The 14,699-nt window shown below is 45.1% G+C and overlaps 1 protein-coding gene across 5 annotated transcripts in view; it reads left to right on the top strand.

Annotated features, from left to right (window-relative positions):
• The window catches only part of GNL3L (G protein nucleolar 3 like), an 81,822-nt gene that overhangs the window by 27,191 nt on the left and 39,932 nt on the right, over nt 1-14,699 (top strand). For 4 of the 5 annotated variants that reach the window (XM_012471739.2, XM_012471742.2, XM_012471740.2 and 1 more), the window contains 3 exons: nt 511-638; nt 4,257-4,476; nt 6,307-9,553. In XM_012471739.2, the coding sequence (XP_012327162.1) occupies nt 511-638; nt 4,257-4,476; nt 6,307-6,389 (431 nt within the window). In that variant the 3' untranslated portion in view covers nt 6,390-9,553. Of the gene's footprint in view, nt 1-510; nt 639-4,256; nt 4,477-6,306; nt 9,554-14,699 lie in introns of those variants that run through there. The other variant, XR_010338128.1, reaches the window with a different exon arrangement.

The following is a 14,699-nucleotide window of genomic DNA, read 5'->3' as shown; positions in this document are numbered from 1 at the left end:
GGGTGAGTAGGGATTAGAAGGCCCAGGGTAGGGAATAGGGGCAAAATTACAGAAGCAGGCATGAGGGTAGTGAGTCACAGGGCAGTGGGCACATCTGAGGTTTGCAATGGAGGCCAGCTTCAGGCAAGGGGCTAGAGAGAGGAGGGGAAAGTCCTGGTCCTGGGGAGAGAATCCCAGTGCCTGCCATTCACAGAGCAGCATCTTGGGCCCAGAGCATTACAGACCTCTCCCATGTCTCACAGCAGCAGCCCAGTGTGACTAGGGCTTGTGGAATTCCCATTTTCCAAATGAGGAAGCTAAAGCTCTGAGTCCAGCTCCCAGCAAGTGAATGTCCTACTGCAAAACCCATGCTTTTAATTCTTGGTCATGTGGCCTCTCAGCAGAAGTGAAAAAGTTCTTGCATCTGACTCTACTGGGAAGCATCCACGTATCCTTTTCATTGAGGCCTAACCAGGGGGCTGGCAACAGGAGGGAGCCAGGGCCCTGACACCGGTGTTGGTTGTGTTAAAGGCTTGGCCACTGGAGAATCTGATGAGCTGTTGGGTGACACGGACCCACTTGAAATGGAGATCAAGTTGCTCCATTCTCCGATGACGAAAATAGCAGATGCCATTGAAAATAAAACCACCGTGTATAAGGTACCTGTCCTCTTTGTTCATGGCAACCCTCTTCTCTCCCCAGGGTTCTGGGAAGTGGTTGGTCCCTTTTACCTGACTCCCATGTCGTGAGATGTGGGAGGTTCATTCACCCACTGTGGGCTTCTGGATGCCTGGTCTAGAGTAGAGCATCCTTTGCCAAGCAGTGACAGGTCCAGGAAGCAGGCATGCTTTCTAAGACAGATTTCCCAGCCCTGGTTCCAGCCCATAGAACAGATATTACTGGCTGGGTGTGGTGGCTCACGCCTGTAATCCCAGCACTTTGGGAGGCTGAAGTGGGCGGATCACAAGGTCAAGAGATCGAGACCATCCTGGCCAACATGGTGAAACCCCGTCTCTACTAAAATACAAAAATTAGCTAAGCGTGATGCACGCCTGTAGTCCCAGCTACTTGGGAGGCTGAGGCAGGAGAATTGCTTGAGCCTAGCAGGTGGAGGTTGCAGTGAGCCGAGATCACGCCACTGCACTCTAGCCTGGCACCTAGCGACAGAACAAGACTCTGTCTCAAAAAAAAAAAAAAAAAAAAAAGAATAGGTATCACTATCTAGCCACCCAGTTGTCCAACTTGTAAATGAGTCTTCTCCCTAACTAGTACCAGGATTTTTTTGTTGTTGTTTGAGACAGAATTTCACCCTGTCGCCCAGGCTGGAGTGCAATGGTGCGATCTTGGCTCACTCCACTCCACCTCCCAGGTTCAAGCGATTCTCCTGCCTCAGCCTCCTGAGTAGCTGGGATTACAGGTACACGCAACCATGCCTAGCTAATTTATCATATCTTTAGTAGAGACGGGGTTTTACCATGTTGGCCAGGATGGTCTAGAACGCCTGACCTTGTGATCCACCTGCCTCGGCCTCCCAAAGTGCTGGGATTACAGGCATGAGCCAACGGAGACTTACTCTGTCACCCAGGCTGCAGTGCAGTGGCGCAATCTTGGCTCACTGCAACCTCCGCCTCCCAGGTTCAAGTGATTCTCCTGCCTCAGCCTCCCAAGTAACTGAGATTATAGGCGCGCACCACCACATCTGGCTAACTTTTGCATTTTTAGTAGAGACAGGGTTTTACCATGTTGGCCAAAGTGGTCTCGAACTCCTGGCCTCATGATCCACCCATCTCGGCCTCCCAAAGTGCTGGGGTTACAGGCATGAGCCACTGCACCCAGCTGAAGATGCAATGATCTATACCACAAATCGGAGTATGGTAACTGCCCATTAGAAACATGAAGGATGAGAAATGCCAGATATAGTATGCACCTAAAGTTAAATTTAAAAAATTGAAAAAAAAAAAAAAAAAAGAAACATGAAGGAGGAGTGACTGAGAGGTAAGGGACGATAGTGGTGGTCAACACACTACTGATGGGGAGGGGTCATTCCTGATTGAATACTGGATAAACATAGAGCACACCTGAGTACCAAAAATAGTGTCTGTTTCTGGCCAGGCACAGTGGTTCACGCCTGTAATCCAAACACTTTGAAAGGCGGGGAAGGGCAGATTACTTGAGGTCAGGGGTTCAAGACCAGGCTGGCCAACATGGCTGGGCCCTGGACCATACGCTGCTTGACCCCATTGCCCAGAGAACTCCTCAATCTTCAAGACATGGTTTGATGGGGTTTGGCTATGTCCCCACCCAAAAATCTCATCTGGAATTGTAAACCCCATAATTCCCATAATTCCTATGTGTCAAGGGAGAGACCAGGTGGAGGTAATTAAATCATGGGGGTGGTTTCCCCCATGCTCTTATCATGATAGTGAGTTCCAATGAGATGTGATAGCTTTGTAAGTGTTTGGTAGTTCCTCCTGTATTCATTCTCCTTCCTCCCACCTTGTGAAGAAGATGCCTTGCATCCCCTTCACCTTCTGCCATGATTGTAAGATTCCTGAGGCCTCCCCATCTGTGCTAAACTGTGAGTAAATTAAACCTCTCTCCTTTATAAATTACCAGTCTTGGGCAGTTCTTTACAGCAGTATGCAAAGGGACTGATATATGGCTCGAGCAAGACATCCTTGACCCACAGGTAGTACAGGTTAGGGTCCCTGGATCCATGCTGTCCCAACCTCGACCCACATCCGCACCCTATGAGTCTCCTATCACAGTGTGGATGTCTGTGTCTGAAACCCACTAAAATATGAACTTCTGAAGAGCAGAGATAGGAGATGGACTGGCAGAAGAAGAGGCTGAAAAAACCTCAAGGAGTCATCACGTCATGCCCTGCAGATGTTGAATAGAAGGCTGTAGGTATACGGACTTGATCCTATAGGTGCAGGAGAGCCATGAAACGAGTTTAAGCAGGGGAGGTGACATGGTCAGACTGGGCCATTAGAAACCATGAGACATATGTCTAAGTGAATGAGGACTGGAAGGTTAGTTTAGGGTTATGGGAATGGTAGAGATGAAAAGAAGACTACAGCTTGTCAAAAGATTTATGAGGGAGAAGACAGGTCTTGGTGACTAAGTATAAGATCCCAGGCCAGGCGCGGTGGCTCAAGCCTGTAATCCCAGCACTTTGGGAGGCTGAGGCAGGCAAATCACCTGAAGTCAGGGGTTCGAGACCAGCCTGGGCAACACGGCAAAACCCCATCTCTACTAAAAATACAAAAATTAGCCGGCGTGGTGGCACATGTCAGCTCACTGCAACCTCCACCTGCCTGTGTGACCCTGGAAGGGAGGGTGCAGAGGTCTTTGTGTGTGTATGTTTTCACAGCAGAGTTTGCATGTGACACAGTGACTGTTTAGGAGGAGGCAAATGTCCCACAAATGTGTGTATTCCTGGGTCTATGGCTAAGACTCAGGGACACCGTGGATGTGTTGTTTGTTAGATGAATATGACATAGTAAATTACAGTTGTCTCTTGGTCTCCATGGGGTATTGATTCCAGGACAGCTTGAAGATACCAAAACTGCCAACACTCCAGTCCCTTATATAAAATGGCATGTTATTTGCATATAAACTGTATATTTTCCTGTATCATTTTCTATTTTGAGATGGAATCTTGCTGTGTTGCCCAGGCTGGAGTGCAGTGGCACAATCTCGACTCACTGCAACCTCCGCCCTCAGGTTCAAGTGATTCTCCTTCTCAGCCTCCTGAGTAGCTGGGATTACAGCCGTCTGCCACTGCGCCCAGCTAATTTTGTGTGTTTAGTAGAGATGGGATTTCAGCATCTTGGCCAGGCTGGTCTCAAACTCTTGTCCTCAAGTGATCTGCCTGCCTCGGCTTCCCGAAGTGCTGGGATTACAGGCATGAGTCACTGTGTCCGGCCTGGAAAAGTGTTTTTTAATTGAGTAAGACCTTGAAGGGTCACTTAATCAGTGAATCATTGTAATACCAATTGTCATTGATCAAGCAACTCTGCCTTTTCTTTATATTCTTGTAAAAGCCATACAAACTACCCCTTATCTACCCTTTATTTGACAGATGAGGAAACTGAGGCTGAGAGTTAATTAAGCACCTGCTGGAGTGTTGTGGGGCCAGAATTGGAACCTAGTTCTACATGGTTCCAGACTCCTGTTCTTACCCAAGCCTGTGTTCCTGCCTTTTCTGCAGAAGTCTTTGGAGGGTCTCTTGGGGTCAAGACCTCATCCTTACATTTTCTCTCTCTCCCTAGATTGGAGATCTCACTGGGTATTGCACCAATCCGAACCGTCGTCAGATGGGGTGGGCTAAACGCAATGTGAACCACCACCCTAAGAACAAAAATATGGTGGATGTCTGCTCAGTGGACCGCCGCCCAGTGCTTCAGAGGATCATGGAGATGGATCCCCTGCAACAGGGCCAGGCTCTGGCATCCGCCGTGAAGAATAAGAAGAAGATGCAGAAACGTGCAGGTGGGAGCCCCTGACCATCCCTATCTGGGATCTTCTCTCTGCCTGTCGGATTCAAGTGATTCTCCTGACTCAGTCTCTTGAGTAGCTGGGATCACAGTCACCTGCCACCTCGCCTGGCTAATTTTTTTATTTTTAGTAGAGCCAGGGTTTTGCCATGTTGGCCGAGCTGGTCTCGAACTCCTGACTTCAGGTGATCCACCTGCCTTGGCCTCCCAAAGTGCTATGATTACAGATGTGAGCCACCACCGCCAGCCACACCTGAGATCTTGACTGGGGCTCCAGAATGAGTATCTCTCTGTGTCCAGCTCCAGTCTAGGGTTGGGGGCAGGAATGAGCTAGGAGGCTCAACTACTAGCACAGCGGTTCTCAAACTTCAGCTGGCAACAGGATTCCCTGGAGGGTTTGTTAACACACAGATTTTTGGACCCTTCACTCATAATTTCTAATTAGTATGTCTTCTTTGGTGCCTGTTAGGATTTGTATTTCTAACAGGTTCCCAGCTGACGCTATTTCTCTGGGGATCACACTGGGTGAACCACTGGCCTGCCTAGTCTATGTATCAAATAACCAGCATTTATTTATCAGGTACTCTCTATGTGTTAGGTAGCTTGCAGGGTATATATAATTTTTGCTTTATCAATAGGAAGTATACTCAAAATCCTAAAGGTACAAGAGGATATACAGTAAAATCTCTCGCATCCCCTAGTCACCCGGACCGACCCCTAGTCAATCAGTTAGTTTCTTGTGTCTTTCCTGAGATAGATACACAGGCAAGTATCTATATATTCTTTGTTCTCTTTTTCTACTCAAATGCCAATCTACTGGACACATGGCTTTGCCCTATTATTTTTCCACTTGGTATATCTTAGGGATATGTCTACATCAATACACAAAAGAACTGCTTTTCCTCGTTATAGTGGTGGTCCATTGTGTAGCTGGCCCATTCGGGTTTCCATGCTGTGCTTATTTTTACTAACTCATTGCAAAAGTTTTGCCCTCATTTGATAAGTGAGAAAACTGAGGTCCAGAGACATTAAATGACACATCGAAGGTAAGACAACTAGTAGTTGATGGAGCCAAAATACAGACTTAGGGTCTATTGACCCAGCAGCCCTATTCTTTGAACTAGATTGTGTTCTGTAACCAAACATACACAATCAGACATTCACTCTTGGCCTGGCTCAACACACAGTCCTGGGAATTCAGATGAATTGTCCTTGAACTCCTAATCTTATTAGGGAGTTGGGAGGAGACGAGAAAACAGACCTTGGCAGCACAAGCACATAGTAATCACTTTGAGGAGCCAGCAAGCACAGTGAGGGAACCTAACTGAGCCTGGGGATGGTGGTTGGATAGTGGTGATCAGAGAAGGCCTCCTGGAGGTGAAGTCTGAGGGGCATTCTGAGGAACAACAGAGTGTGTCTAGAGGATGGGAGTTGTGCATGGTGAACATTCAGGCTCAGAGCCCCTATGGCCATGCTGTCCTTTGCTGTGAGAGCTTTGTTTTGAGGGTAATGGTAGAACGCTAAGTTTGACACAGTAAAAGAAAATTACTGCTTTGATATTTGGACAAAAGTACTTGGAGCCCAGTGAGGCTGAAACCCTAAGATAGAAGCTATGTTGGGCTAATCCATTTTACAGATAGAAAAATGGATTGTCTATGTGTGAAGCTGAGCAGTGGCTTCCAACATCCACCAGTTTTGTTTAGTGTTTGCGGGTGAGTGAGCCAGTTCAGGAGCTTAGTGCAGACCAAGGTAGATGTAGACCAGCATCGGCAGTCCTGGTGTCAAGTCAGCCACCAAGAGATTGCTTATATTTCTCTATTTGCAGATAAAATCGCCAGCAAGCTGTCTGATTCCATGATGTCTGCTCTCGACCTCTCTGCCAATGGTGATGATGGTGTTGGTGACTAATCGACTGATCTCACTTCCCTTCCACTCCAAGCACTAGTTCCAGTGGTTCTCGGGGGAATACCAATGAGATGGTTTGGCTCTCCCTGAAGCACCTACATATTAAAAGAACACTTCCCCCACTATGTGTCTTCTCCTCCACCTCCGGTAAAAAGAGTCGCGGCTAGGCGCAGTGGCTCATGCCTGTAATCTCAGTACTTTGGGAGGCTGAGGCAGGCGGATCACCTGAGGTCAGGTCGAGACCAGCCTGGCCAACATGGTTAAACCCTGTCTCTACTAAAAATACAAAAAAATAGTGGGTGTAGTGGTGGGCGTCTGTAATCCCAGCTACTTGGGAGGCTGAGGCAGGAGAATCACTTGAACCCAGGAGGTGGGGGTTGCAGTGAGCCGAGATGGTGCCATTGCACTCCAGCCTGGGCAACAAGAATGAAACTCAGTCTCAAATAAAAAAAAAAAAAAAGAGTCCCAAGGGGCTGCCAAATCCAATACCCTTTATTTAACCCCTACTCTGTTTTATAAGAGAAATAAAAGAAATCTCAGCAGAGCTCAGGTGCTAACAATTTATCCCTCAGCTTGGGGTCCCACCTTATAGATTAGACTGGTTGAGGGCTGACCTCCCACAAAACTCACTTAGACAGGTGAATATGCCACTAGAGGTTAGGCTGCTGGTGGACCTGGGGGGTCCCTGGGGGAGGGTGATGATTTCTTTACCACCCCACAGGAGATTTCAGTGGCAAGACATTCCTGTAGTGGACTTTGGGCCATCTGTCTTCCTTCCAAGTCCATAGGTCTTCATGTGGGTGGCAGTGAGAGGAAGGAGAAAGTAATAAGCCCCTACTTTGTGCCACTCTCTGTTTTCAAGTCCTTTCAATGCATTTTCTCTTCAGTTTCTTAAACAACTAGTTTTTAGTGTCTTGCTAAAACTACGCTCTGTCCTTTTGAATAGGCTACAACTTATTTCACACTGTCTCATTGAACTCTCCTGGTACGTGATAGTGTCATATTGAAAAATTCCATACCAGGACAGCTAAGGCCATTTTGTGACCATACAGCATTTTATAATTTAGCATTTAAAATACAGACAGTCCCCAACTTTTGGTGGTTTAATACAGAATTTTTGGTGGAAAAGCAGTATACATTCAGAATGCACCTCTACTTATGATGGAGCTACTTCTTGATAAACCCATTGTAATTTTCAACTTAGGTTTTATCAGGAGGTGTCCCCATCTGTAATGGAGAAGTTTTAGGAGGTAAATATTAGAAATAGAATATCTAAATGGGTAAGCAACAGCATGGGAACATTTTTGGCCAAAATCAAGCAGAACTAAAGTAGTCATGTTGGTAAGAATTTGGCACTGCAGGCCAGGTGTGGAGGCTCTCACCTGTCATCCCAGCACTTTGGGAGGCCGAGGCAGGCAGATCACTTGAGGTCAGGAGTTCAAGACCAGCCTAAGTGATATGGCGAAACCTTGTCTTTACCAAAAAAATACAAAAATTAGGTGGGCATAGTGGCTCATGCCTGTAGTTTCAGCTATCTGGGGCTGAGGCAGGAGGATCTCTTAAGCCCGGGAGGTAGAGGCTTCACTGAGCCGAGATTGTGCCACAGCACTCCAGCCTGGGCAACAGAGGGAGACTGTCTCAGGGGAAAAAATAAGAGTGAGAGAAAAAAAAAGACTATGGGACGCAGATTCTCTACCTACAGCATATCTCAGTTTTTTTTTAGAAGCAATTTAACTTTTTCCCTTCATTTTTCAAAACAATTAGGGTATAATTTACATATAGTAAAGTTCACTCTTTATAGTTTTAGTTACGTGAGTTTGTACAAACATATACAGGAGTGACCCACCACCACAATAGAAATATAGTTGCATCACTGCCCAAAACTCTCTGGGCCCTTTTGTCATCAACTCCTACCTTCAGCCCTCGGATTCTGCCAACCACTAATTCATTTTCTGCCCCTATAGTTTTGCTTTAGCATGAATGTCATATCAATAGAATCATATAATAAGTAGGCTTATTTTATGCCTTCATGTTTTAAAAATTATAAACATTTACATTACAGTAAAATTCACTCTGGTGTACAGTTCTATAAAGCTTTGATAAATGTGTTGAGTTGTGTAACCACCAATACAACCAAGGTACAGAACAGTCCTCTTAGCCCTTCCCTGATTCTGCCATGATTGTGAGGCCTCCCCAGCCATGTGGAACTGTGAGTCCATTAAACCGAATTCATTCCTGCTACTTTACAGTCAAAACCTGTCCCCTACACTCAAGCCCTGGCAATCACCGTTTTTTCCTTTGTTCTTTCTTTTTTTTTTTGAGACAGAGTCTACCTCTGTCACCCCAGGCTGGAGTGCAGTGGCATGATTTCAGCTCATTGCAACCTCTATCTCCCAAGTTCAAGCGATTCTCCTGCCTCAGCCTCCTGAGTAGCTGGGATTACAGGTGCCTGCTACCATGCCCAGCTAATTTTTGTATGTTTAGTATAGACAGGGTTTCACTGTGTTGGCCAGGCTGGTCTCTATCTCATGACCTCGTGATCCACCCACCTCGGCCTCCCAAAGTGTGAGCCACCACACCTGGCCTTTTTCTTTGTTTTTATATTTTTGTCTTTTTTTTTTTTTTTTTTTTTTTTTTTAGACAGAGTCTTGCTCTGTTACCCAAGCTGTGCAGTGGTGCGATCTCGGCTCACTGCAACCTCCACCTCCTGGATTCAGGCGATCCTCCTGCCTCAGGCTCCTGAGTAGCTGGGACTACATGTACCCGCCACCACATCTGGCTAATTTTTGTATTTTTAGTAGAGGTGGAGTTTCACCATGTTGACCAGGCTGGTCTCAAAGTCCTGACCTCAAGTGATCCACTCAACTCAGCCTCCCAAAGTGCTGGGATTATAGGTGTGAGCCACTGTGTCTGGCCATATATTTTTGTCTTTTGAAGAATGCTATATAAGTGAAATTATACGGTATGTAGCATTTAGAGAGTGACTTCTTTTGCTATGAGTAATACATTTGAGATTTATCCATGTTCCTCACTGTATCAATGGTTCTTATTTCTGAGTCACTCCATTGTGTGGATTTACTACTGTTTATTCCCCAGTTGAAGGCTGTTTAGGTTCTTTGCAGTTTTGGACAATTACAAGTAAAGCTGCTATAAACATTCATATGCAACTTTTTGTGTTTTCATTTATCTATAGTAAATACTTAGAGTTGGATTGCTGGGATATATGGTAAGCATATGTTTGACATTTTAAGAAACTGCTAAACTGTTTTTCAAAGTGACTGTATCGTTTCACATTTCCATCAGTATGAAAGTTTCAGTTCCATATCCTGTCTAGTACTTGGTGGTATCAGTTTATTTTTTAATTTTTTTTAAAAAAATTATTTTCTATAACATTTAACTAGAGATGGGGTCTCACTGTGTTGACCAGGCTGATCTCGAACGCCTGGCCTCAAGTGCTCCTCCCATCTTGGTCTCCCAAAGTGCTAGGATTACAGGTGTGAGCCACCATGCCCGCCCAGTTTTTTTGACATTAGGTATACTAATAGGTATGGTTTTTATATGCATTCTCTAATGATCTGAGCATATTTTATGTGCTTATTTGCTATCTACATATCTTTTTTTTTTTTTTTTTTTTTTGAGACGGAGTTTCGCTCTTGTTACCCAGGCTGGAGTGCAATGGCGCCATCTCGGCTCACCGCAACCTCCGTCTCCTGGGTTCAAGCAATTATCCTGCCTCAGCCTCCCGAGTAGCTGGGACTACAGGCGTGTGCCACCATGCCTAGCTAATTTTTGTATTTTTAGTAGAGACGGGGTTTCACCATGTTGACCAGGATGGTCTCGATCTCTTGACCTCGTGATCCACCCGTCTCGGCCTCCCAAAGTGCTGGGATTATAGGCATGAGCCACCGCGCCCGGTCTCTACATACCTTCTTTAGCAAAGTTTCACATCTCTTGCATATTTTGTATTAGGTTGTTTTATTATTTTTGAATTTTGAGGATTCTATGCTGGATACAAGTTTTTTTTTTTTTTGAGACAGAATCTCACTCCGTCACCCAGGCTGGAGTGCAGTGGTGCACTTCTCAGCTCACTGCAACCTCCGCCTCCTGGGTTCAAGCGATTCTCCTGCCTCAGCCTCCCGAGTAGCTGGGATTTCAGGTGCACACCACCACGACCAGCTAATTTTTTGTATTTTTTGTATTTTTTTTTTTTTTTTTGAGACAGAGTTTCGCTTTTGCTACCGAGGCTGGAGTGCAATGGCGGGATCTCGGCTCACCGCAACCTCCGCCTCCTGGGTTCAGGCTAATTCTTCTGCCTCAGCCTCCCGAGTAGCTGGGATTACAGGCACGTGCCACCATGCCCTGCTAATTTTTTTGTATTTTTAGTAGAGACGGGGTTTCACCATGTTGACCAGGATGGTCTGCCTCGGCCTCCCAAAGTGCTGAGATTACAGGTGTGAGCCACCGCGCCCGGCAATTTTTTGTATTTTTAGTAGAGACAGGTTTCACCATGTTGGTCGGGCTGCTCTCAATATCCTGACCTCGTGATCTGCCCACCTTGGCCTCCCAAAGTGCTGGGATTACAGGCGTGAGCCATTGTGCCTAGCCTATCTTAAACATTTTTAAGTGCTCATTTCATTCACGCTAAGTGCATTATTGTGCAACCATCACCATAATCTGCTGAGCAGTGCTGAGTGTGTGATAAAATTATATTGTTTGCTAAGAAGAAAGATGGCAAGGAAAACGTAGCCGCCTTCTCCACTAAGTGGAAGGCTGCTTGGGGCATTCTAAAGTAGCAAAACGGTACGTGTATATCGTCCACCAGTTAAAACAATTCTTTAAGCGTGGGATATGTGGCCCTGCCCCTGTGGCTCCCTTGTGGAGAATACTTTCTAGTTTGTCCTTGATCAGTGGTAAGCAGGCACCAGCTGCCTGCCTAGTTTATCTTGGATCTATGAGAAAACACAGAACACCTGTTTGTTAATAATAAACACCTGTTCAGAGAGACTAACTATATGGGTCAGAGTCTGCTCGAGGCCCTCAGCCTGGTATCAGCCCCCTGAGGCTCTCAGCTCGGAAGGCTGTTGACCCCCGGTTGGTCCGACTTTGCTGTTCTATCTGGGTGTCTGCTGCTTAATTCCTTCAGTGCCGCCTGGGTGGGGGTCTCTACAGCTGAGCTTGTCTCGGTAACGATCCATCTTCAGAACTCTTAAAAATTTTTATTTTCTAATTTAACTTTTAGGTTTGGGGGTACGTGTGCAGGTTTGTTATATAGGTAAGCTCATGTCATGGGGTTTTAGTGTATAGATTATTTCATCACCCAAGTAATAAGCCTAGTACCCGATAGTTATTTTTTCTGCTCCTCTTCCTCCTCCCACTCTCCACCCTCAAATAGACCCCAGTGTCTCTTCCCTTCTTTGTGTTCATGAGTTCTCATCATTTAGTTCCCACTTATAAGTGAGAAACATGTATTGATTTTCTGTTCCTGCATTAGTTTGCTAAGGATAGTAGCCTCTGGCTCTGTCTGTGTTCTTGCAAAACACAGGATCTTGTTCCTTTTTGTGGCTTCATAGTATTCCATGGTGTATATATACCACATTTTCTTTATCCAGTCTGTCCTTGATAGACATTTAGGTCAATACCATGTCTTTGCTATTGTGAATAGTGCTGCAGTGAACATATGCGTGCATGTGTCTTTATGGCAGAATGATTTATATCTTGCATAACCAAAACTGTACCTATTTTTTTTTTTTTCTCTGAGACGGAGTTTCACTCTTGTTACCCAGACTGGAGTGCAATGGCGCGATCTCGGCTCACCGCAACCTCCACCTCCTGGGTTCAGGCAATTCTCCTGCCTCAGCCTCCTGAGTAGCTGGGATTACAGGCACTCGCCACCATGCCCAGCTAATTTTTCGTGTTTTTAGTAGAGATGGGGTTTCACCATGTTGACCAGGATGATCTCGATCTCTTGACCTCGTGATCCACCCGCCTCGGCCTCCCAAAGTGCTGGGATTACAGGCTCACGTGAGCCACTGCGCCTGGCCCTAACTGTACCTATTAAACGATAACCTCCCATTCTCTTCTCCCCACGACCTCTGGCAACCACCATGCTACTTTCTGTCTCTGAATTTCAATACTCTGGTAGTCATATAGTGGAATCATATAATACTTATCTTTTTCTTTCTTTAGATTTATCTTTTAGAAAAAGATAAATCTTTTTCTAAAGATTTATCTTTATCTTTCTGCTTATTTCACTTTGCATAATGTATTCAAGGTTAATCTATGTTGTAGCCTGTGTCAGAATTTCTTTTCTTTTTAATGCTGGGTATTATTCTATTGTATGTATATACCACATTTTATTTATCCATTCATCCTCTGGTGGACATATGTGTTGCTTTTACCATTTGGCTATTGTGAAAATGCTGTTATGAAGATGTGTATGCAGATCTCTCCCTTTTTTTTTTTGAGACAGGATCTCACTTTGTCACCCAGGCTGGGGTGCAGTGGCGTGATCATAGCTCTCTGTAGCCTTGACCTCCTGGGCTCAAGCGAACCTCCCACTTCAGCCTCCTGAGTAGCTGGGACCACAGGCATGTGCCCCCATGCCTGGCTAATTTTTTAAACAAATTTTTGTAGAGACAGAATCACCCTATTTGCCCAGACTGGTCTTAAACTCCTGGACTCAAGTGATCCTCCTGCCTCAACTTTGGAAAGTGCTGGGATTACAGGAGGGAGCTACCACGCCCAGCTGCAAATATCTCTTCAAGTCACTACTTTCAATTCTTTTGGTATATACCCAGAAGTGGAATTGCTGGATCATATGGTAATTCTATTAATTTTTTTGAGAAATCTCCATACTGTTTTCCATAGTGGCTGCAGCATCTTACATTCCCACCAACGTTGCACAAAAATTCTAATTTCTTCACATCCTCATCAACACTTGTTATTTTCTTTTTCTTTTTTTATAAAGAATAGCCATCTTAATGGATGTGAGGTGGTATCTCATTGTGGTTGTTTTGCACTCCCCTACTAGTAAGTGATGTGGAGCATCTTTTCATGTGTTTTTTGGCCATTTGTATCTCTTCTTTGGAGAGATTTCATCTTTGCCCATTTTTTAATTGGATCATTTTATTGTTGTTTAGTTGTACGAGTTCCTTATATATTTATTTTCTGGATATTAATCCTTTATCTGGTAATGACTTGCAAGTATTTTCTTCCATTCTGTGGGCTGCCTTTTCATTCTATTGATTATGTCCTTCGATGTACAATTTTTAATTTTTATGAAGTCCAATTTTTCCTTTTTTGCATATAATTTTTCCTTTTAATGTCATATCCAAGAAATCATTGTTTAATCCAGTGTCATGAGGCCTTTACCCTATGTTTTCTTCTAAGATCTGTATAGTTCAGGTTCTTTTTTGTTTTTTATTTTTGAGATGGAGTCTCACTCTGTCACTCAGTCTGGAGTTCACTGGCTCAATCTCTGCTCACTGCAACCTCCACCTCCCGGGTTCAAGCGATTCTCCTGCCTCAGCCTCCCAAGTAGCTGGTACTACAGGTGTGTGCCACCATGCCCTGCTAATATTTTCTATTTTTAGTAGAGTTGGGGTTTCACCATGCTGGCCAGGCTGGTCTTGAACTCCTGACCTCGTGATCCTCCTGCCTCGGCCTCCCAAAGTGCTCGGATTACAGGCGTGAGCCACTGCACCTGGCCGAGACTTCTATAAGGTATCATTTTCTTTCTGCCTGAAGAACTTAAACATTTTTTGCATTGTAAGTCTGTTGGGCAGTGAATTAATTCAGCTTTTGTATGTCTGAATATATTTTTTTGCCCTCATCTTTGAAAGGTATTTTTGCTACATATAGAATTTTATGTTGATAGTTTTTGTCTTTCAGTACCTCAAAAGCATTGTTTCATGGTCTTCTCAATTATGTTGTTTGTAAGATGTCATCCTAATTTTTTTCTTTTTGAGATAGTCTTGCTCCATTGCCCGGGCTGGAGTGCAATGCTACAATCTCAGTTCACTGGAACCTCCACCTTCCAGGTTCAAGCAATTCTCCTGCCTCAGCCTCCTGAGTAGCTGGGACTACAGGCACGTGCCACCATGCCCTGCTGAGTTTTTTTTATTTTTAGTAGAGACGGGGTTTCACCATCTTGGCCAGGCTGGTCTCGAACTCCTAGCCTCAGGTGATCTGTCCGCCTAGGCCTCCCAAAGTGCTGTGATTATGGGAGTGAGCCACTACGCCTGGCATTTTTTTTGAGACAGCGTCTTGCTAGGTTACTCAGGCTGGTCTCAAATTCCTGGGCTCACGCAGTCT

Source organism: Aotus nancymaae, unplaced genomic scaffold, assembly GCF_030222135.1.
Source record: "Aotus nancymaae isolate 86718 unplaced genomic scaffold, 86718_ANA_hifiasm-v0.15.2.pri h1tg000058l, whole genome shotgun sequence".
In the NCBI taxonomy this organism is placed as follows: Eukaryota; Metazoa; Chordata; class Mammalia; order Primates; family Aotidae; genus Aotus; species Aotus nancymaae.
The sequence above is the reverse complement of the archived record's forward strand: the minus strand, read 5'-3'. Positions and strand labels throughout refer to the sequence as shown.